At 34.4% G+C, this 24,278-nt stretch overlaps 1 protein-coding gene across 1 annotated transcript in view; it reads right to left on the bottom strand.

Annotated features, from left to right (window-relative positions):
* Window positions 1–14,135: 14,135 nt before the first annotated feature.
* Window positions 14,136–24,278, bottom strand: part of LOC127858178 (NADH dehydrogenase [ubiquinone] flavoprotein 1, mitochondrial-like) — a 37,415-nt gene continuing 27,272 nt past the window's right edge. The window contains exons 9-14 of the mRNA XM_052395151.1: window positions 22,478–22,543; window positions 21,063–21,229; window positions 18,180–18,333; window positions 17,497–17,551; window positions 16,401–16,510; window positions 14,136–14,448 (exon numbers count right to left, since the gene is read on the bottom strand). Coding sequence (XP_052251111.1) covers window positions 14,374–14,448; window positions 16,401–16,510; window positions 17,497–17,551; window positions 18,180–18,333; window positions 21,063–21,229; window positions 22,478–22,543 — 627 coding nt within the window. The 3' untranslated portion in view covers window positions 14,136–14,373. The remainder of the gene's footprint in view (window positions 14,449–16,400; window positions 16,511–17,496; window positions 17,552–18,179; window positions 18,334–21,062; window positions 21,230–22,477; window positions 22,544–24,278) is intronic.

Raw genomic sequence — 24,278 nt, 5'->3', positions numbered from 1 at the left:
CATTAGGAACGATCGAGATACTATAGCGTGTGAACGAGTTACTTAGTTGTGGGTACCACATTAATCAACACAAACCCATGTCAACTCTGTGCCGCCTTAGACATCAAATAGTTGTTTAACAATCTACTAAAACATTTTGCATTTTACCGCAAGAGTTCAAGCAAATGCCATTGAAGTTGCACTATTTAAAATATAAGAATTTGACCTGTTTTTGTTACCATTTCCACTTGTTATGGTTATAAGATTTGCACAACTATGCTAAGTATATAGAGGGGCGTGTTCACAGTTTGGCAAATGGCTTAAAATGTCATGGAATGAATAATGTGATCAACATTTTAAGCAAGTTAACTAAATATCCTTATTTGCAAAAATGATAAAACATATCGGTGTGTTTATAGATAACCATATATCAAATCATAAAGCGTTTGTAACGCGTTTCATAAACAAATGATGAACCTTGTGTTTTACTAATAAGCGTTTCAAAACCCACGATTAGTTGTGTCGAATGTTGAATGTTGTAGTGGTAGCAAGTTAAATTTTGCCAACATTATATAACATTTGATATGCATGTATGTAAGCGTTTTTGTAGATTCATCCGCTCCTTTTTATAAATTTGCGAGTCTTTGACCTGTGTCATAAAGTACAAAAACGCGTTTGAAAAGGACATGAAACTTATCGTTATAAACATAATTAGCACGGTTTTGGCGTAGCTATCTTTTTTTCGACATATAGTTCCTTCGATAGTTCAAACACTGGAATTATTGAATGACAATCGAAACTTGCATATTTTCGAAATTTTGAAAATGCACACGCGAGTTGAAGCTTAGAAAAAGTAGTTATAGATAATGTAATAGGAAAATTATCTTACAAATCGCAGTCAAGTGGTAATAATATTGTGATATGACTGTAAAATCAATCATCATGCACGGCATATTGATAAACTCTCGTTAGTAAAGCCTCCTCTACGGCATAAACTTTTTGTAGAAGTATGCTGTCTTGTGGCGCCTCGTTAATATCTATTGGCCGCCGTACTTCTATATAGAATATATTAATGGTTTGCCTCTTGTATGATAAATTATTATTTTATGCATTTTACATTTTGGAAAAAATATCGATTTTTGCCCATAAGAAAAAAACGTTTGAAATTTGTTTTCTCCCGAGAGGATTTGCTCGAGACGGATCAAACCCCGCGCAGAGATTTGACCGGAACCAGCATAGCCCGATCAAATGGTATATATTATTATATACAAAATATACTTTAAGGTATACATTATTATATACTCTAAAGTATGTATAAACTAATGTATAAAATGAACGCGCGTGAATTTATATTTATTCCTCCGCTTTCTAACATCTACATCCAACTTGATATCAAACTTACACTCAGTATAAACTTGACATTTTATTTAATAAGAGTCAAATACACTTTCATATACGTTTTGCTCAAGATGTATGCTGATGGTGAAAATGCCTAACTTCTATAGTGAGCATATGTTTTAATCAAGTTGTACGCTGATTGTGCAAAAAATGGCACTTAAATTATGCTTTCAACGCACACCATACGCAATAGTATGTATTATTATTATTAATATTTAATAATTAATTTGATATAACTAGTTCTAAACAATAATTCATACAAATGTATGAGAAAATGTATTTTTTAAAATGATGTATACATGTACAAACATTATTATGATGGTTTTCCATTGTTTTATTAGTTTAAACATATTTATTTCTTTTTGGCAAGTACAATATATCAAAATACACAATACAATAGTTATCAGAAAAGGATTGAAACGGAAGAAATAATTCTTATAGAGTTTCTCTCCTTGCGATTATATTTACACATAATTGGCAGTGTATTAGGAAAAATACAGCTTAGTTTATGCTAGACATATGAAATATTAGTGGTTAGTATACAAAGGTTTTGTTTTATTAGATACATCAATATATCTTAAATCGTTTGACGATAAGAAATTAGAAAAAAATATTTTCCCATAATGCAATGTAATAAACGCTTGAGCGCACTGAAAGTGTGCACGAGCAGATCGATGGTGTTTTGCGGTTTTCCGTCATTCAGCTTTGGACGATCGAACTGTAAAGACATAGTTAAAGTTCGTGGTTTTTTTGTATTTTAATTTCAATTCCAGTATGATTAATTTTCGACCTTAATAAATTGGGTATTGGTTAACATTTAGATGAAAAACAAAAAAGGCGAAGATTGTGTATGTGTATTAATGAAATGTGTTTTTATGTAGATAACATTAATTTTGTAAATATGTATTGGTTGAATTATTTAATCATTTTGATGTGTGTCATGTTTGATGCAGACAGAAGACTGTCCAGATGCGTTACAAAGTAGAGAAAATGTATTGAAAAGTGTATAAGTCTTGTTTTGTTAATTTGCGATAAGTACTAATATACAATGTTGTTGTTTTTTTATTTGCGATTCGTATTGGAGAGAGACTGAGAACATTGTTGATTATAGAAGTGAATGAAGTGCTATTTGAGGAATTTGTGTCCCATACTAGGCAATAAATGTCTTTTGGATCAAATTTGACAATTATGCGTTTAGTTTGATATGTACTTGAAAGAGTTTATTATTATAGCCCGTTAACCGTTTCAAGGACGAGTTACCCTACTGTTTATTTTATAAAAGTCGCTGTATATGACATATTTGTATATGTAACTGTATGTTTGTTTTAGGTTGATTATCTTTTTAACAAATATAAGATAATAGAAGCATATAAGATGTGTTATCTGGATTATTAGTCACATTATTAAAATGTTAACTGAAACATTATTATGTAATTATCATATTTTCAAAAAAAAAATGCAGTTACTGTTATTATTGTAATTGTATCGTTTACGTTCAGTAGTTTTATTTTCCCTTAGTTTATAATATTTATTGAAACACGTTTTATTATTGAAATTTGAATACGTTTTTAAGTATGTTGATTTACGTTAAAAGTGTTATCGAAGAAAAAAGAATAAACTGTGACACTGCATGCCCTTGTTCTTCTCCAGCGTTTGCCTTGCATTGCACCTCCAGACAATAAGGTATGACATCATGAAATGTTCACTATGCATCACTGTTGCCGTGTTAGGAAAAAACCCTACCTACCCATGACGACCATGCTTTTCAACGGACCTGGAACAAATGTCCTAAGCAACTCTCGTGAAGATTTGATTTTAAAAAGTGATATCTAGAGTTCTCATGCGCATTACTTGTAGTCATATAAAGAAGCCGTCCAAATCTGGCAGTAATAATTTTCTACGGACAACAACCAATTTTGAACTCGCCCGATATATTATAAGTATAAGTATAATGAAGATTTGAGGAAAAAACTACTCGAGTATCCACAAGGTTTCACTATACTCCTATAAATTCAATTTCTCCGCCCACTTGGTCCCGTGATTTTCAACAGACAGCAAACGTTTTCGAACTCAGCCATGATATCAGTCGAACAACGGTTACTGAGCCATCAATAGATTCACCTTTAGCCATCAAAAACTGCACCAGCCCGTTACAGCCAGGTTTTTCACAGGACACACGAATGGACGTATAGTCATATATTAAACAAGAAATATCTTTTTAAAAAGATATACGGCGTTGATTGTGGTTGGAGTTGGTGAAAGGTATAGAGTTCACTGAATGAGATCAAAGATAGTAAATGTCTTTTTCTGTGAAGTTCTCAGTTGCATCACACGCAGTACGGGATGTTACGCGGAGTTTTCGCGGCTTATTTTACATTATTACATATTGCTGGTCATAAATCTATAGATACAAAACACAAAACCAAAAGAAGAATGGAAGTGAAATTAAAACATATGGGTTAACCGGCCACACGCGACGTATCCGTACATATTTTAAATATTAATACGCGTGTTCTTCGAACAAACCTGTTTTAGTGGTTTGTCGGGCAATGCTATTTGATTCGATTATTAACAGTATCGAGAATCATCGCGCTCATGCTTAATACATTAGTCAATATGGTGGAATAATTCTTGTTAAATTAATCAAAAATAATATTTATCATGGTATTGTTGAAAACACATTAAGAATCTATTATTGACATACCATAATTATATCGCTGAATATCTTCATTTAACATATTTCTGGTCTAAAGAAAATTCCAGTTCACCTAGTTCACGAAATAGCGTCTATATTATATAACGATTATTTTACTGGCCGTGAACTCAGGTCAGCACATAAGGTAGTCGTGAAGACGCAGCGATGACCTGTAAATAAACACACACACACTGGCCACGAACTGACTCTGATACCTCGCGGGTTGGAATTCAATGTATTAAAGTGAGGCCACGATTCTACTGTTGAAACGACGGCTTGTTTAAAATTTAATACTTTTACATGTTAAATGTTAAATTTCGAAAACAATTTAAAATGGTTTGGCCAAAACGAATATCAGGATAGGGAAAAACCGATACTTGTATGAACTTGAATATACTAGTACACAGACAGGAATATGGAAGTTATTACTTAATATGAGAACATAGCCTTTAAGTACAAAAGCTCTGGCGCTGACAATCTTCTGAAAATAAAAGGTACACGCACAAACTGTATTGATGTCGAGAGTTGAGTGTAAAACTGTTCTATCTATTAAGTATTTTCATAAGAGATAAAATTGCTTCATGCAGTAAAAAACTGTAACAAAGACGCGTTCATGTTTCCAATGTTCTGGCGGTATGCTCAAATCAGCCAGTTGAATAAATGAAGTGTATTCATTCGTGTCTAGCCGCGGGAAATTTTATTTGAATTTTATTGGATACTTACACGGGTCAGGTAAGGTCTAAAGTGACGTTAAACAGCTACGCTGAAAAATGGCCTGCCATATGGCAGCCATTTTGTAAAGAACTGGAATCATTGTTTACTTCAGCCGAGATATTATGAGCAAAAATGTTGTGAGCAAACTGCAGACCACATCTATGTTTAGGGCTAGCCGAACATCCCACTTAGCCCACAAACAGTCACAAACCAAAGGCGCGTCTAAAACGCTTTTATCAGATATACCTATGTAGACAGAAAATCTAAAAACATGTATGCCAACATGTGCAACGTGAATCTCATGCTAAGTACACAAATTTAGTTTACTAATGTCGTAAGTATCGGAAATCTATCAAAACGATTAGGGGATATGTTAAAAAAACAAGAGCTGTCACCAAAGGATGACTTATGCCCCCTACAAACGCTTGATAGAAGTTATGAGCTTTTTTCGAAACCTAAACGCAGATTTCGAAACCTAAACGCGGACCCTAAGTTCAAGGTCAAGGTCACAGGGGTAAAAATGTGTGTGCTTATGGAAAGGCCTTGTCCATATAAACATGCATACCAAATATGAAGGTTATATCTCAAGGGACATAGAAGTTATGAGCATTTTTCGAAACCTAAACGCAGATTTCGAAACCTAAACCTAAACGCGGACCCTAAGTTCAAGGTCAAGGTCAAAGGGGTATAATTGTTTGTGCGTATGGAAAGGCCTTGTCCATATACACATGCATACCAAATATGAAGGTTATATCTCAAGGGACATAGAAGTTATGAGCATTTTTCGAAACCTAAACGCAGATTTCGAAACCTAAACCTAAACGCGGACCCTAAGTTCAAGGTCAAGGTCAAAGGGGTATAATTGTTTGTGCGTATGGAAAGGCCTTGTCCATATACACATGCATACCAAATATGAAGGTTATATCTCGAAGGGACATTTATTATTATTAAGTTATGAGCATTTTTCGAAACCTAAACGCAAAGTGTGGCGGAAAGACGGACAGACAGACAGACAGACTAAAAATATGGTCCATCTGTAAATGATGTTAAACTTATAGGTTAGATCTGCATCTACAAAAATATGGTCAAACAAACTTTGTAATAGAGAAATCTTTAATATGTTTCGTGAAATCAAGTCATGAGAATTTCATGAAATAAACTTTCATTTGAACCCATGCCCACAACTGAACATTTATATTTGTAACGTAATGTTGGAGAGGAAAACTTCATTGTAATTATCTAACAAATTATTTACTCAGATTTGCGTTTTCAAAAAACAAGCAAACAACAACCAATCTATAAAAATACGTATGTAAAAGATAATTTTTTATATTAAAATGTTCTAACACAAAGATGTGTTCATTACATTTCTGAGCGAAAGTAAAATAATATATATCAATATCAGAAGATAGCACTGTAGTGAAAGATCACACAGAATGTTTTATAGTGAGGACCATTATGTCGCGCATACAGAAAATAGAAAGCATAGTCTACCGAGAATCAGCTCTGCCAACATGCTAGTCTTGGTCATAAAGTTATTAAAATTATTGCATATGGTAGAGGTCTCTAACCTTGAATGGTTAATAAGTGCTGCAGCGGACCAGATGAAGTCTCACACATTTAACTTGCTGTATGATGAAACTTTTGTTTTTCACAAAGTGTTCCAGTGGCATTAAACAAATTTGGAAAGGTTAAGAAAGGTCTATGAAAGGTTATTGTGCAAATTAAAAAGAGTGAACACATAACCATGCATGCGGTTATTTTAAAGGCCAAAGATTATGTTCAAACGTAAAGAATGAAGTTTCCAACAGTATTAATGTGTGGGACTTGGTAAAAGATTACATTCACAGTAATCGTTGGTCAAGAATATTTAGTGTGTTCTAGTTCTATTCATATAAATTAGCATAGGTAACAGAAAATTGAACTTCTACCCAAGGAGAGCGCTCAAATACATGCCCACTAATTTACAGATTCTTAATTCCTCATATCAAAGAGGTCCCATAAGACAGACTAATGGAATCAAGGTCTAAATCCTGTGTTAGACATAGCTCTTCTAAATGAATGCTCGCCAAATCCATGACATTCCTCTCAGAAAAAGAGAGGAAGCTGACAAACAACAAAAAAGTCAAAGGAGTCATTGAACAACAAAAGCACCTGTAGTTGCTGTGCTGCATTTATGCTCTTAACATTCTAATTATGTTAAACAAGAGGGCCATGATGGCCCTGAATCGCTCACCTGACTAACCTTGCTACATCAACTTAAATTCTATCAGAACCATATACAATCCCGAGCCAGATTTCATTAATTAATACATTGACAAAATTTCATTAAGACATGATGGAAACTGTGACCTCTTTCATCTACACAAGGTTTTACTAGAATTAAATGACCTAATTTTTCACATCAGATGACCCATATACCATCCAAAATCAGATATTATCCAGATAAACATTCTGACCATATTTCATTTAGAGTTTCGTTTGATTATATTGCGCAAAGTTTTTTCAAATTTGTGCGGGCAATTTCATCTCTTTTATTGATATTCTTTATGGAATAATGTCCACGTCTTTTTTCCAATTCTGCAATTTTGCACTTAGCTAAGTTGATGTTCTTGTTTAGTTTATTTAAATTCTTGTTTTGCTTAGCACACAAATACCTTGTCATTTTATAACATTTTGTATTGTCCGAATCATCATCACACTCGAAATTTGTTTGACAAGACACTGACTTTTTTCTTGATATAGGGATGTTTCAGATGAACTACTACTACTAGGCGGCGGGGGAGTAGGCCATGAAATTTCAGTTACGGTTTGGCACATTGTCAAATCAATGTTTTCATTGGAAATATTACTGCATGTTTTGGCAGGCACCATTTGTTCAAAATGTTTACTGTCTGTGAATTCTTGTTTCAAAAACTCTGGCAGAGTTTTTGCACATTTTTTATGTTGCAGTTTCTTTTTGTTTTCAGACAGATGCTGACTTTTCATAGTAACTGCATGCTCCTTACAGTTTACTAATGCTTCATCCAAGAAAGCCATCAAACCGACAAGTTCACTCCTGTGAATATTTTTATTCTTTGCAATCTGCCATATTTCTAAAACTGCACCATTAGTGAGTGTTAGTTTCTGGAAGTTGTCAGGTTTGCTGCGCAGAATTGAATCTGTGATGCCCAGTGCTTGACAGTAAGGTCCAGGGTAGTTCTGGGTCCCTATCATTACATCTTAAATTGAAAAGATAAAATCACACACATGATTCAGCTTTTTGTGCCATAAACAACGTAAACGTAATCGAGTTTGCTTGTTAACAGTAAGAAACATTTTTCGAATTTTTGGTACGAAAGTGATCGCAAATAATTTGCAATATTGGTTTTACATCGGAACATCGTTATTATTTTCTTCATTAGCGGAAACAAATAGACGTTATAATTAAATGACTAGTTTTTTCGAAAAATACTTAAAATATGTTTGACTGATTGTTTTTCTATATTCCGTTCGACTGCAAACATTATACGACTACGACTCGTAGTACGAGCCGAAAGGTATAGTACCAGAAAGGCCGTTTACCAAAAAGGCCGCACCAAAAAGGCCGCATAAGTGAACCAAAAAGGCTTCATGGTATACAAGAAAGGCCATACAATATTTTGTATTATTATTGAATAGTTATGCTTAATATAGTTATCATATCTATTAAATAGTCATAACTTGTTTATTAGGAATAATCCGTTTAAGAAAATTTTATTTTTCTCTGAACTCTCTGTTTGCATTTAAAAGTGTAACCAATGAGTAATGAAGGTGTTGTAAACTTACGTGGCGGCAAAATATATATAAGATCCAGAATTATTGAGAAATATATAACCCGTTCGTGCGTCAAAGTTGTCTATAGTAGTTGCTTTGTTTTATTCATTATATTGGTAAGTACCGGACTTTATTTGGCGTTTGAAATATGGTGTTTTTAAATCGTGTAAATTCTTCACGAATTTCTTCACGAGTGTTAATTTGTTGGGTGTTGATAGTGTGTGAGTGTTGTGGTATGAGCAATGTTAAAATCGTATAACATAGTCAATGTCGTCAAAAAGTAGCATACACAATATATAGTGTACAACGTTATTCTTGATTACTATGTTAAACAATAACATAAATAAAAAAAATATACGCATATGGATTAGTGACTGCTTAAAACAAATATTTAATATATTTTACATATATAATTAAGTGCATAATATATCATATATATTATTAATTTCCTCTTCAACTATTTTTTTGCAATTGTTAAAATATAAGAAGTTGAAAGAATGTGCATGTACAAAAAAAAACTCGCTAATCAGACCGGGTATCCAAGTGTCAAGGGTCATTCACAGTTTGCGGCATCTGTTTTGAAAACGGATTAGTAGAACGCCCACATATGGTGTAAAATGACACTTATTGGCACCTATTGATAATTACTTGCGCATTTTAACATATTTTCTAACCTTTTAACGATACAACACTAGCTACATTAAATTCGGAAGTCTTAAACCGAAATAAATAAAAATGCTTTATTCTATGTGATATTATTAAAAATTATAACAGATTGTCTATATTATTACGCATTTCATTAGCATTAAAAAATAAATTAAGCAAAGTTTATAATGTCTTTTTTATGAGCCGACTGCATTAGAATGTCAAATTTATTTAACGTTGGCCACTTTTGAAAATATAGTTATAAATATTCCTTTCTAATTTCGGACAAACAAGTACAAAGTGACACTCGTTTTCTATAGCGTGTCCGTTGCAAAACTTACATTTTCTATTTTCGCGTAGTATCTTTTGATAACGACCGCGTTCGATCTCTAATTTATGTGACAAGTATGAGGCGAAACAATGCACCACCTCCGAGTAGATAAAAGTCTATCTATCCGTCCAAGGTCGGTCAAGTGTACGGTGTTGTGCTGGAGTAATGCACGTAACAAATAGAATTGACATGTTTGACAATAATATGATTATAGGTGCTACCTAATTTACGGGCAAAAGGTTTTTAAGTTTTTTTGATAACCATGTATTTTTAATAAATATATGGACATGATTGTGTTCAAAATATTATAATTGTTGCAATAATTAAGTAATGCATCCAAAAAAATCAATCTTAAAACGAGTTACATGTTCCAAGCTTACAGATCTAGCATCTGATATTGTTTTTGTTTTCTAGCCATAGGAATTTATAGCTGGTTTGGTGTCTGTGGTATAGTGGATGGAGTGTCTGCTAACTGGCTTAGTCACTGGGAGGTCTCTGTATTGATCCCTTAAGTGGGTAATTTATACCAAATTATGCGACTATCGACCGCTAACTCATATTGTGCGTATTTGGTATAAATTATAATAATAATAATGTTTAATAAATACGCACAATATCTATGAGTTAGCGGTCGATAGTCGCATAATAATAATAATAATAATGTTCAATGTCAAATATCTCTAAAAGCAACAGACGTAAGGTGTCTTCTGATTGGCTAACACTCAAGGGTCGGTGAAAATTGTACGTCGAAGTACATTACTCCTTCTACCTAGTAGGTCTTGTAGACTTTCGACGTCATGGTACGTCATATAGAAACTAAGTACTGGTCCTATCCAGGAAACAGTTTGTTTCATCAAATGTCTCAATTCAACTTGACAGCTTGCTAAAGCAGTTGCATTTAGCATACAGTACACTGATTTAACATAATCAAATTCATGTGATGTGTCAAATCAATTTTGCTTGACAAATTTGACAGGATTTTTTTTAATCCAATAAGTTTTAGACTGTCAAATAACACACACTACGTATTGAAAGCCATACCTAGCGCTTTCGTCTGTATATCACTGACTTCATCAGAAGAATAATTTCTACTGTTGGGAAACGTTTACACCACTAATTGTCTTCTTATTTATTATCAATGTATAATTATGTGTAACAGCATAACAACATACTTGTTTTGCAATTAAAATATTAAATAAATACAGGTATCTTGCGCAGGTTTCTAAATTTCTTTCGCAAACTATTGTTGAATAGTTTAAATTTTGTCGCCACTAAAAAACTAGCCATTTTGTAGCAATTCTAAAATCACAGTCTAAACTGCATACACTTAGCTCTATAGTTACAATTTCAATGCAAATATTAGAATGCATCATGTTATATCATCCATATTTTTTTTATTTAAACATTCAAATAACACATAACACAGTACATATATAAAAAGGTATGTGGTATTGTGTGGAGATACAAAACACTTCACATCATTTATTTGCACATAAAATAATAGTTACAAAATAAGTAAAACTAAAACACTGTCATCAACCTACATTTCAAGAATATTTACGTATATGAAATTACAAAGTGGTGTTATTGTATTACCTTTTACAAAATAACATTGCTGGTTTTGTACTAGCCATAAAACATTTATCCTGGATTAACAAGTAACAACCAATTTATTAATTACACAATAGAACGAAAATCATATTAATTGCATTATGCATTAACTAAACAAGCTATTTGCTACTGTTTCGAATTACACTATCTTACTAAAAATGATCACTGGTACTTAGTGCTTTTACATACTTGTGGTTAAGTTTTTGTATTACTAGTTTGACAATTATCAGCAGACACTTGTCGATATACAGACAAAATTTGCATGGGAACTTTCATATTTTTTCAGCATAATTGCCTTCAAATTGTTAATTTAACAACCCTTTGACATTGTTTGCACATCTGATCTTATTATACCATAGCTGATTTTTGTTTATAGATAGACATATATAGACTTTTCAAAGTTCTATAAAAGTTCACACATGTTCCATCCAAGTAAACAAACAGAACCAATAAAGATCACCATAAATAATAACTGTGTGTATAGCTTGGAAATTTTGATAGTTCAGGAATCCCTCCTTTGTTGATTTCTGTAAACCACAACTGTCAGTTTTGCTGGATAGAATGACTTGTATGATGTCCAGCTCTTGCCTTGGCAGAACAGCTTCTAAAAACGGAAAACCAACAAATATCTTAAAATTTGATCAATAATGCAATAATGCTTCGAATCTTGAAGATTTTTTTACGTAAGATTGCGGTACGAAAATTCAACAGTATTGGATTTTGTGGTTTTAGGCCTAAACTAATTATAGTGATATGTAACCTTTCGGGATATCGGTAAAGTGCGAGCAGACGAGGTGTAAATACGTTAAAAATTAAAGCTAAAATACTAAAAAGTTAGATTGGAATATCTTTAAATTTTGTGAATAAATGTGTTTCTGGTGGATAACAACGACAACTTACCAGAATATTGCTCATGATCACACGTAAAACCTCTTTCTGAGAGCGAATGGAAAATGCGTCACAAATTCTGACAAATAAACAGTAGGGTGTCGTTATTGAAATATCGCGAGAATACTGGAAGAATAGAGATGCCAACTATAATGTTTAAAACAAATATGTTTTTACAAGCGTTTGTGATTTGTCAGGATAATAATAACAATATGATATCGAAAAGACCAAAGCAAATAAATTCGACAGAAATCTGAGATTCGGCAATATATTAAAGACGGGTTATGTTCACCTAAATTGTGTTTGGCAAAGACTGTCACTATATGTAGTGAACCAGTCTTCGGCTTATACCCACTGAAGAAGAGCATTCAGGGGAGATCATTGAGTAATGACTTAATTCTGGAACGTTTGCGAAGAAAAACAAATAATCGTGAATACTTAGTGCGATTCGCTACACAATTATGATGTCATTGATATAACTTTTCCTGAGGTATGTATTTACATGTGATTTAGCACATGTCAAAGTGTTTTTGATTTGTTTAAGTTCATAAATAGCATCGCGAAAATATATGTCGCGTGGCAAATTTTTTTGAGACGTATCCATATGTGGTATTCTTATGTAATTTTATGTCTAAATTCCCATATGTATGAACGGTCAACGCCCGCTTCGCGGGCTTTTGCCCGTATTATTATGTTATTATGTTGTATTTTGTCAGTGTGAGTGTTTAACGTCTGTAAATGTTTGCTTGTAACTGTATATTTTGTTATATAAATTGTGTGATTGTGCTTGTACATTGACTGTATATATCGTAAATGTATATTTAAACATAAACAACAGATAAAGAAAACAATTAACTTCATACCTGTTTTATGACTAATTCCATTTTGATTTATGTGTATTTGTTTGTAAAAAAAATTTCAAACCTATAATAACAATAATTGCTTTAAGGCCTTTTTGGTTCATTTTTTGGCCTTTTTGGTACGCTTTGGGGCCTTTTTGGTAAGGCCTTTTTGGTTTCGACCTTTCTGGACTTAAACCAACCGAAAAATGGCTAGGTGACGAATCCACTTTCGTTTTTCATTAAGACTATTTATAATAAATATGTAGAGATTTATTGATATTAACAATGTGTAACTGATTCCACTATGTCGCAAATTGAATGAAAACAGATGCCTCTCACAGCATGATTGCACAAAGTGTAATAAACAGCGGTACATAACAAAATGCACAGAAGCCAATTAAGTAATAATCTAAATAGGCTATATAATATCGTAATCAATCAGTATCAAATTGATATTTATACCATTTGAAAGGTAATTTTATTTTCTATTTAAATAACTTTGAATGATAATCATATCTTTAAAAACAAATGTGTAAGACCGATTTTAGTTGAAGTGGTGTCAATGATAATTGGTTTTCTCCTGTTATCAGCTAATTAGCCACTCAGCTTCTGGAGTTGCCAATCATTAAGAGCATATGAAAACTATGACCTCTATTGTCTTCACAAGGTTTTTCTTTGATTTGACCTAGTGACCTAGTTTTTGACCCCAGATGACCCAAATACAATCCCAACCCAGATTTCATCAAGATAAACATTCTGACCAAATTTCATAAAGATTGGATGAAAACTATGACCTCTATTGTCTACACAAGGTTTTTCTCTTATTTGACCTAGTGACCTAGTTTTTGACCCCAGACGACCCAAATACAATCCCAACCCAGATTTCATGAAGATAAACATTATGACCAAATTTCATAAAGATTGGATGAAAACTGTGACCTCTATAGTCTACACAAGATTTTTCTATCATTTGACCTAGTGACCTAGTTTTTGACCCCAGATGACCCAAATACAATCCCAACCCAGATTTCATCAAGATAAACATTCTGACCTAATTTCATAAGGATTGGATGAAAACTGTGACCTCTACTGTCTACACAAACAAATTGTTGACGGACACACGCACACACGCACGCACGCACAACGGAAGCCGGACATCACACAGTCACATAAGCTCACCATGTCACTTCGTGACAGGTGAGCTAAAAAGGTATCAGGAAATGCATAAGTATTTGCAATTGTTCTTTTCTTTTATTTAATTTTTCTCACAACAAAATTCTCAAGTTAACATATTTAATACATATTTTTCAAGATACGCATAGAAACAAACATTTTTTAATTTAAAATATAAATCAACTTGACAGAATGTCCAGGTTCAAATATATACACTGACAAATCTACACTAATTTCTTCACAGCTAACAGTCAATAGTTAAGGTTTATGTTCCTATTTCTGCACTTTTCAGCACACCAGCCCTATGCCTTTGCCTTTAGTTTGTTGAATTTTGCCATCCTTGACTCTATCTCTGGTCTGAAATGCCTTATCAGCCCCTGAAACCAAACAAAACATCACATATCAGAAAATGAAAAAAACTCAATGTGCTCACTAAAGCCTTTCATTTACCCTAAGCTGCAGATGTCAATTATTAAGTGTTTGTAAAATGCACATTTTATTTAAATTTATGTCAAGGTTCTATTTGTTTATTGTTACTTAATCTGAATAAAACCTTCCTTTCATGCCCACAAACACTTGTAAACACTTTCAAAAGTTTTACAAAAATTGCACAAAACAAACAAAAAAGTGTTTGCACAAAACAAAAGACAGACTCTACTAAGCAAGTGAGGCAAATCAATGCAGTCCAAAGGGCAGCTATGTCCTCCAATTTAATCGTTCCTACATTCAAGTGGTGACATTGACGTTCAAATGGTTTAACTGCCATGACATTCAAGTGGTGACATTGACGTTCAAATGGTTTAACTGCCATATCAACGATAACATTAAGACTTGTGACAAGATTTGTTCATGGGCAAAAAAGATGTAGAATAGACTTAACAAGAGATGTGTTTGTCAGAAACACAATGCCCCCTATCGCGCCGCTTTGAAGCCATAAATTTGACCTTTGACCTTGAAGGATGACCTTGACCTCTCACCACTCAAAATGTGCAGCTCCATGAGATACACATGCATGCCAAATATCAAGTTGCTATCTTCAATATTGCAAAAGTTATTGTAAAACTTTAACCTTGACTTTAACCAAGGTTAAAGTTTTAGGACAGAATGACAGACAGACAGAATGACAGACAGACAGACAGGCCCAAAACAATATACCCCCAATCATTCGATCCAGGGGCATAAAAATACCAGCTCAAACAAAACCTAGAGAATGATCTTGCTCTTGAGGTGTCATGACTTTCGTATAATGCTATATACATATATACACTTATCAAAACATGTCAGCTAAGTTTTTTGAAAATTTCTGCTCATGGTTCTAGTGTAGGAGATATTATACGAGGACACAAAAATAAAAGCTCTTTTTTAGTTCTTATAACTCTGACCTTGACCAGTATAAAAAGATTCAAATCTACATGAAACATTTTTAGTAAAGTTTCATTAAGATTCTTCTAATGGAATATAAAGCCTGCACAAAAATGGAAGCTTTCCAAGTGTGACCTTGAACTTCAGCCAGCATGACTGACTCCTTCTTTGTACATATTTGTCTCAAAGTCAATGACTTTAAAATACCAGCCAAGTTTTATGAAAAGCATGCCAAAGTGTACAGGAGAAACGAGGGGGGAAAAACAGATGTTATGGACAGACTGATGATTTCACTTACATGACTGAATGACAAAGGCAACAACGCTCCATATATTTTCTTGGGAGAAATTTTGGTAAAAAATCTGACCCCATTCCCAATTTTTTTTAAGTATATATTATTCCCATATGTCTGTCTGGAAAACATGATTAAATAAATAATTAACAAGAACACCACATAACGAGTGCCACGCTCAGCTACGGGTGCAGTTTTGAATAAATGAAAGCTTGTCAGAATTTTTTTTCTTTAGAGGTCACAGTGACCTTGACCTTTGGCCTAGTGACCCCAAAATGGCTGTGGCGTGTAGAATTCATCAAGGTGCATCTACATATGAATTTTCAAAGTTGTAGGTGGAAGCACTTTGATTTTACAGCCAATGTTAAGGTATTAGCACGATGCAGACGGCGGACGGCGAATGGCGGACGACACGACGAGCTAGCTATAACAATACCTCAGGTTTTCTCCGAAAACGCCAAGCTAATAAATCAAAACTTTTACTTTGACTCCCAATTAAGCTGTATTAGTTGAGCTTGAGTAAATTAAACACAGGTATTCCCAATTTTAAAGCATTTGTAAGCAAAAAAAAACAACAACACAGTCTCCCAATTTTAGTCAAAACAACGCGATTGTTCACAATCCAATAGGCCAATGCCAGTTTTTCTAAATGGTTAAAGAAACACTGGGTCCCACCTGTACTGGCCATGCTGCACCATCCCCCAAAGCACAGATGGTGTGTCCCTCTATCTGCTTGCTGATCTCCCACAGCATATCAATCTCTTCAGGCCGGCCATTGCCCTCAACTGACAAAAAAAGGACACCAGATGGTTAAAGCTGCAGCACATATTAATACTGCACAATCATTATAATTCTTGGGACATTAATTTTTGTTGATTGTGTAGGTTGATTGATCCACATATTTAACACAAACACATTACCGATGAAGTGCTTTAAGTGTCTTCCCAGGTTAGCCTACGAAGTCTGCACACGCTAATCAGGAACAGCCTTTTTTCACCATAGACTGTATTTTCCATTAAAAAAAACTTTTTTTCAACAAAAAATGCCATAAACATGGTTGTTCAAAAAGGCAATATTTAAATGTAACATTCTATTAAGTGTTCTTTTATGAAAAAGGTTCATAACCCTTTCAATGGCAATAAAGTTAATCATTGGATATACCCAAAGTATCATGATACAAAACATGTTTTTATTGGTGGTGATCAGATAAAAACTTAAATTATTTGAGAAAATTCATAAGTGAGTTTTCACAATGACGGATTAATTGACATAATCACATAATTATACCCACATTCCTTTATGAGAGTAGCAGTGGAGGCATACTTACCATCACATCATTATACCCACATTCCTCTATGAGAGTAGCAGTGGAGGCATACTTACCATCACATCATTATACCCACATTCCTCTATGAGGGTAGCAGTGGAGGCATACTTACCATCACATCATTATACCCACATTCCTCTATGAGGGTAGCAGTGGAGGCATACTTACCACCTCTATGAGGGTAGCAGTGGAGGCATACTTACCATCACATCATTATACCCACATTCCTCTATGAGAATAGCAGTGGAGGCATACTTACCATCACATCATTATACCCACATTCCTCTATGAGAGTTGCAGTGGAGGCATACTTACCATCTCTATGAGGGTAGCAGTGGAGGCCGCATACTTACCACCTCTATGAGAGTAGCAGTGGAGGCATACTTACCATCACATCATTATACCCACATTCCTCTATGAGGGTACCAGTGGAGGCATACTTACCAAATCTGTGCATCATCACATTCATCCATCCTGTCCCCTCCCTGCATGGAGTACACTGCAAATAGACAGCAACAGAAATGAACCTCCCTCTGAAAAAACTGGGCTTAATGCATGTGCGTAAAGTGTTGTCTTAGATTAGCCTGTGCAGTCCACACAGGCTAATCAGTGACAAAACTGGGCACAAAATAAAAAACAAACATGTGGAGCACAACTAAAAGTCATTTAATAGGTCATGCTCAGTTAAAACTGGGCTTCAAGCATGTGCATTGAGTGACGTCATAGATTAGCATGAGCAGTCTGTACAGCCTAATTAGGGAAGATACTTACAGACCAAACTGGATTTTAGTTTAAAAGAGACTTCCTTTAAACAAAAAACACCATTAAAGCAAAAAGTGTCATTCCTGATTAGCCTTCACAACTGCACAGGCTAATCTGGGACAACACTTTAAGCATATGCATTAAGCCAACTGGATTTTAGTTTAAAAGAGACTTCCTTTAAACAAAAAATACCGTTAAAGCAAAAAGTGTCATTCCTGATTAGCCTTCACAACTGCACAGGCTAATCTGGGACAACACTTTAAGCATATCCATTAAGCCCTGCTTATGCAGAACGAGGCTTAAAGTTCTTAGCAACAGGGCCATGAAAGCTTCAAATCCTCTCAAATCAAAAACATGCTCCGAACCTGCCCACAGCTTTCGTGCTTGTAGAAGTGCATGAGTCTGGCAATGCAGCGTACAACGTCAGCGTCCTTGTTCATGACTGTAATGGCAGCTGTACCGAGGGCAGAGTTGACCTTCACAAGGTCATCAAAGTCCATCAGCACGTTGTCACAGACCCTGGAGTGAGGGTGGAGAAAAATGAAGGCATCGTGGGAGTTTCAGTTTCAACTGCTTGTACCATATCTTTATAGCCAACAACCATGTATTAAGTTCTACACATTTTGTTATACTAAAATAGAGGAAAACAAGTTTTCTGATAAAGATAAATGGCAAACTGTAATTAAACCCAGCCAAAATTTTACCATTGCACAACATTTGTTGATGCGACTGAAACATTGATCATGACAATCATGGATATTTTCAATAGCACTATGCTTTTTTCCCAAATTAGCAATCAGAATAACGTTGTAGCAATATAAAATTTTTACATTTGAATTGTAGGGTATAATGTGCATAAAACCTGATTGAGTACAGAATAATAACTGATAGTGATTAATAGCCTTACATATAGCTTTTACACAGTTGTTGCGCATTGAAAAAGAAATGATTTTCTTAATCTTTGAACTTCACCCTTCAAGGCAGAGATGTGGTTTTTATGTGCAAACAAAACTTAAGATTGATTATCATGTATGCAACGTTATTGCAAAACCATTGAATAAATAGTCACATTTTAGATCACCCTATTTGACAATTAAAACCTGCATTTTAACCAGAAAGTTTATCTCCTACTGTAAAGTAAGCCAGCCACATTATTTTAGCACATGACACTTCATCTCACTATTTTGAAATCTTTCCATGCATGGGGTAGTGGCGTCTACACAAGTAACAAGACACACAGACTGACTAACCTCTAGAACAAAGTGGTTTATGTTTAGCCTCTTTCTGAACCAACTGGTAGTGGTTTATCATTTGTGACAATGTATTTTCTATTTTGCTCCCTCCCTTAACCAACTGGTTGTTGGTGTACACTATTTCTGTTAAAATACACCTCTAGTCCCTTTCTTAAAATTCTAAGAAAATCTTTAAAGTTACTTTTTTGGTAAACAAAATACAAACATTAATGAGAAGTTTCATCTTAAAATAGGTCAAATGTGAAAATATATGAAATCATTTAATTACAGGACTGTATAGATGTTATTTATTATCACTGAACCTTCTTAAATAGTTTTGTAAGTAAATAGGCCCTGTCATGTTTAATGAGATTCCTGGCTCTCTACCCAATCTATATCAACATTTCCACTTAATACATGTGGCATGTGGGTAAGTGTCCTTATCAGCCATCAACATGTGCAGTCTGCAAAGGCTATTCCAGGAGGGCACTTTCCAACTACAGTACATTAATGTTTTGTAACAACACCCTTGCAACAGAAATTCCATTAAGAGTTAAATGCAAAGGCTCCTGCCAAGCAGTAAAAACCAAGACATGAGTTAAACAATTTAAGAATGTGTATTATTGTGTAATACTGTATTCCCATGTGGAAAAAGACATTAAAACGGCTTTTATCATGGCAAAAATTCAAAGCTTTATACTCCAGCATTGTGTGATACAAAACCAGACACAACCATATGAGTTGGGTTGGTAAAACTTAAATGGCCACTTAGACTTAAGGTCTGTTTTATTCAGACCTAAGCAAGAGATGTGTTGTCAGAAACACAATGCCCCCTATAGCTCCACTTTGAAATAAAATTTCAAAACATCATTTGGCAGGTTTAGAAATTATCTCCCTTTAAAAGCTTATTACTTCCCTTGGATTGTATTTTTTTACCTTGAAGGATGACATTGACCTTTCACCACTCAAAATGTGCAGCTTCATGAGATACACATGCATGCCAAATATCAAGTTGCTATCTTCAATATTGCAAAAGATATGGCCAATGTTAAAGTTTTCGGACGGACAGACAGACGGACGGACTACGGACAGTTAAACTGTTATATGCCACCCTACCAGGAGCATAAAAATAAATAAATCAAGCAATGGAATTATCATTTTCAAATGATTTGAGCACACAAATTTGTTTACAGTTAATACATGTTTTACAGATTTAACAATTAAGTCACATAAGTAACTTGATCCAAAAGTAAAGGCTGCTAGATTACGTGGCCGTTCAAGTTTGGAGCAACCAGGCCCAGCAAAATATGACCCACGTTGAAACAGCACATACAATTTTGGTATGATTGGTATGGACGACCCTCCCAGGTATGACAGCCACCAGGTTGTCCTGCCCCCCTATGACTCCAGTTTACAATGCATATGAACCCTTCCCCAATCAGAATCAAAGTGAACATGACTATACCATAGGGGGCTCTGAAAAATATGAAGGTATCAGGATATTGTTCTGCAGTCCTCCATTACATGATGGTAGTTAGATAAAAGCTGTTTAAAAAATGGCTAAAAAGTAACAACACTTTTTAAGTTTTTAATACAAGCTGCATTGAATATATAGACATATGCTTCTAGCAGCCATCACTCACTATTGGATATTGTAATGTTGCCAAAATGCTAGTACTTTACCGATCATATTCTTAAGACTTGCATATTGAAGGCAACACCCTACTATATGCAACCAGCATAAATCCAGAACAGCCTGCGAGTAACTCGCAGTCTGTTCAGGTTTTATGCTGTTTGCTGCTCATCAGTACAAAGGGTTGGAAATGAAGGCTTTAAAACTTGAAACTGGTAAGTAAGGTGTTAAATTAAATTTACATACAATTTTGGTATGAGTGGTGTGGACGACCCCCCAGGTATGATGGCAGTGAAAGAGAGAGTTAAGTGAAAGAAAACGAACAAATAAGAACTAATAAGGGCATAACAAATCACAAAAGAAAAGGAACATATATCACATACGATTTCGGAATAAGAGGTGTGGATGAGCCCCCAGGTATGACAGCCACCAGGTTGTCCCAGCCTCCTATGACTCCCCCCGCGTGGCGCTCAATGAGCTCACGTAGAGGTATTGACATCTCCTCCTCCACTGTACAGGGGTTGTTGACTTGACCGGAGATGTTGAACAGCTGAAATTCATGCTCACAGTTTTTATTTCAACAAGGAATAAGCGGTTTGCCCATTAATAAAATATGAAATGTCATAATGATACACTTTTAAGTGACCTTTTCACAGATTTAGGCAGGTTTTGAAGTTTGTCATTTAATGCTTTAAATTGATAAATGTAAACATTTTTACTAAAAACCTCCAGTATACAACAAAAATAAAATTACAGAAAGAAAAAAAAGTAATACACAACTGGGTTCAAACCCATGATCTTTGGAGTAAAAGTTTAGCACCGAAACCACTCAGCCATCCATACTGATGTAGACGATTTTGTATCTTATACTATATATAAGCAATCCTTGTTATGTCATAAAATATAACAATAACAACAAGGGACAAAATTGTCACAAAACCAGGTTTTCATTGTGAAAAAAAAATCTGATAAAGGGAGAAAACTCAAACTGAACTTTTGAAATGAACAAACAAAATTAACCCCCTTTGTAAGTTTTTTTTTTTAATCTATTTTTAGTCGTGGCGACCTTGACATTGGAGATATTGACGTGATTCTTTCGTGCGACACACCGTCCCATGATGGTGAACAAATGTGCCAAATGATTTTAAAATCTCACAATGAATGACATAGTTATGGCCAGGACAAGCTCATTTATGGCCATTTTTGACCTTTGAACTCAAAGTGTGACCTTGACCTTGGAGATATCGACGTAATTATTTCACGCGACACACCGTCCAATGATGGTGAACAAATGATCCAAATGATTTTAAAATCTGACAATGAACGACATAGTTATGGCCCGGACAAGCTTGTTCCGCCCGCCCGCCAGCCCGCCCGCATTCGCCAATCTAATAACCAGTTTTTTCCTTTGGAAAACCTGGTTAACAAAACTCTCCAAATTTTTCAATAGTTTCTTGTTTGAAATGCTTTATAATTTTCAGGTTTTTTAATCGTCAAAAGGTGCCTGTAATGGACATTTAAGAGCCTGGCAAATGTTCATTATTACTATTTCCTGGCAAATATCATAACTACAACGAAAATGTGCATATCTGAAACAATTTTTCCAATGTTGTCAATTACCAAAACATGAAAAGGGCCCTTTAAATGATTACTTACCGGAAAAAAATATTGCATAATGTTAATAGATAACATACAAAATTAAGCCTAAAATTGAATTTACAAATGTTTCAAGTTGAGGGTCCTGGATATGTTTGCCAGCTTTATCTCAATACCAACAGACACAACTATCTCTACTTACCTTGGTTCCACGATTCCTCTCGCGACCAAAGCCAGCGAACCATTCCCCTCCCCTTCGACAGATAGTCTACAAACAGTTACACTCATTAAAAATTTGGCATACTCAGTTTATTCTTGCCTCTTTGAGATCTGGTGTGAAAGAATTACACCAATTAAGCAATTAAGGCATAAATATAATACTGTTACATGCTTGAGGTTTATTTAAGAAAGTAAAAGCACATTCAGCATGTAATTGGTGATTGATCTGTGTGGTAAATACCATTGATTTCGCAATAGGCTGTTCACCTAACCTGATGACAATGTTTTTCTATCACATAAATAAGGCTTAATTTTCTCCCAATGAGTTCAAACAATGCTGAAATGCAGAAAAATACTTTTCAATTTTTACAATTACAACACAAAACAAGCATAAATTGTAAATTCAACACTCTAAGGGCCAAAGCAGACATATATCAGCAAGCAATTATACAAATCATATTTAAGTTTTGTTTCCTATTTGTCAAACACTATATTGTAAATATTCCTGCCAAACAATGATATCATTTTGCTTGTGAAGAATTAAAATGAACATGCAAGGGTGGGCAAGGAAAGAACACATAAATTTGTATAGCAATATTTAACAAACACATAAATTTAATAATTATTTGTGCCTTAATAGATTTTATATTTCCTTGATTAAATGTAATTTTGCTAGTTTAGCTTTGATTATATTGTTTACATCTTATGTCGTTATTTTTTGTAAGAAAATGTATTGGTATATCACAGGCATGATGTTTGCAAAGGCAAATCCCATTTTTGAGGTCTCTAAAACATTTCAATTTTCCCGGGTCATTAAATAAACATAAACTTCGAATGATTAATGAAGGTTCATGAAAAGCAGGGATCTTGTTAAAATAACCACAATTGTAAGTAAACAAATTCAATGGTTTATAAACAGACAAGTGTTTACATTTTTAAAGGCTTTTACATTATCAAATACTTGAAGTGGATACATATCCTTTAACCATAAAAAATACAATGAAACTACACTTTAACATGCACATTGAATTTGTAATACATGTATTGGACAATATTTGAAAAGTTGAAACGTAGTGGAAGTTGAAACTAAGTCTATGATTTGTTGGTAATAGTTTTCTTATTATATGACATTTTTCTAACATGGAGCTATGAGGAGTAATCTGAATGCTACTTTATCCCTGTAAAAGAGAATTCACTGGCCTAAACTTTGTTTAGAATGCAGGCCCAAAACTGAATATTTACATCAGTAATTCAATGTAAATCTTGTACAGCCCAGGTGAGCTAAAAATTGTGTTTCACCGATCTGAGCCATTTTCCAACTTGTCCCAGAAATCAATAAAACCAATGTATTGACTAAGCTTCACGATGATTTGGCAAAAACTGTGACTTCTATAGTGTTCGATCACAGGGTTTCTCTCTAGTCACATAAGGAAAACTGCCCCATCCCCCCCCCCCCCCCCGGCAGCATGTTTTTTGACCAAACAGGACCATTTGCAAACTCATCTGAGATATTTATAACACCAATCTTTTCACCAAGTTTGTTCGCAAGCTTTTTTTTACTATATAAATATAAGAACCCCCCCCCCCAACTGACTGGAACCATTTTCGAACTTAACTCTCATATCAAAGGAACAAATGTTCTTACCAAATTTCATAAAAATTGGCCCACCCACTGGCGGCCATGTCTTTTTACGGACCGGAACCATTTTTTAAAATCAACCAACATATCATTAAGACAAACATTTTGACAAAGTTACATGAAGATTGGGCATAAAATGTGACTT

Source organism: Dreissena polymorpha, chromosome 14, assembly GCF_020536995.1.
Source record: "Dreissena polymorpha isolate Duluth1 chromosome 14, UMN_Dpol_1.0, whole genome shotgun sequence".
Classification (NCBI taxonomy): Eukaryota; Metazoa; Mollusca; class Bivalvia; order Myida; family Dreissenidae; genus Dreissena; species Dreissena polymorpha.
Note: the sequence above shows the minus strand (reverse complement) of the source record. Positions and strands in the feature narration are given on the sequence as shown.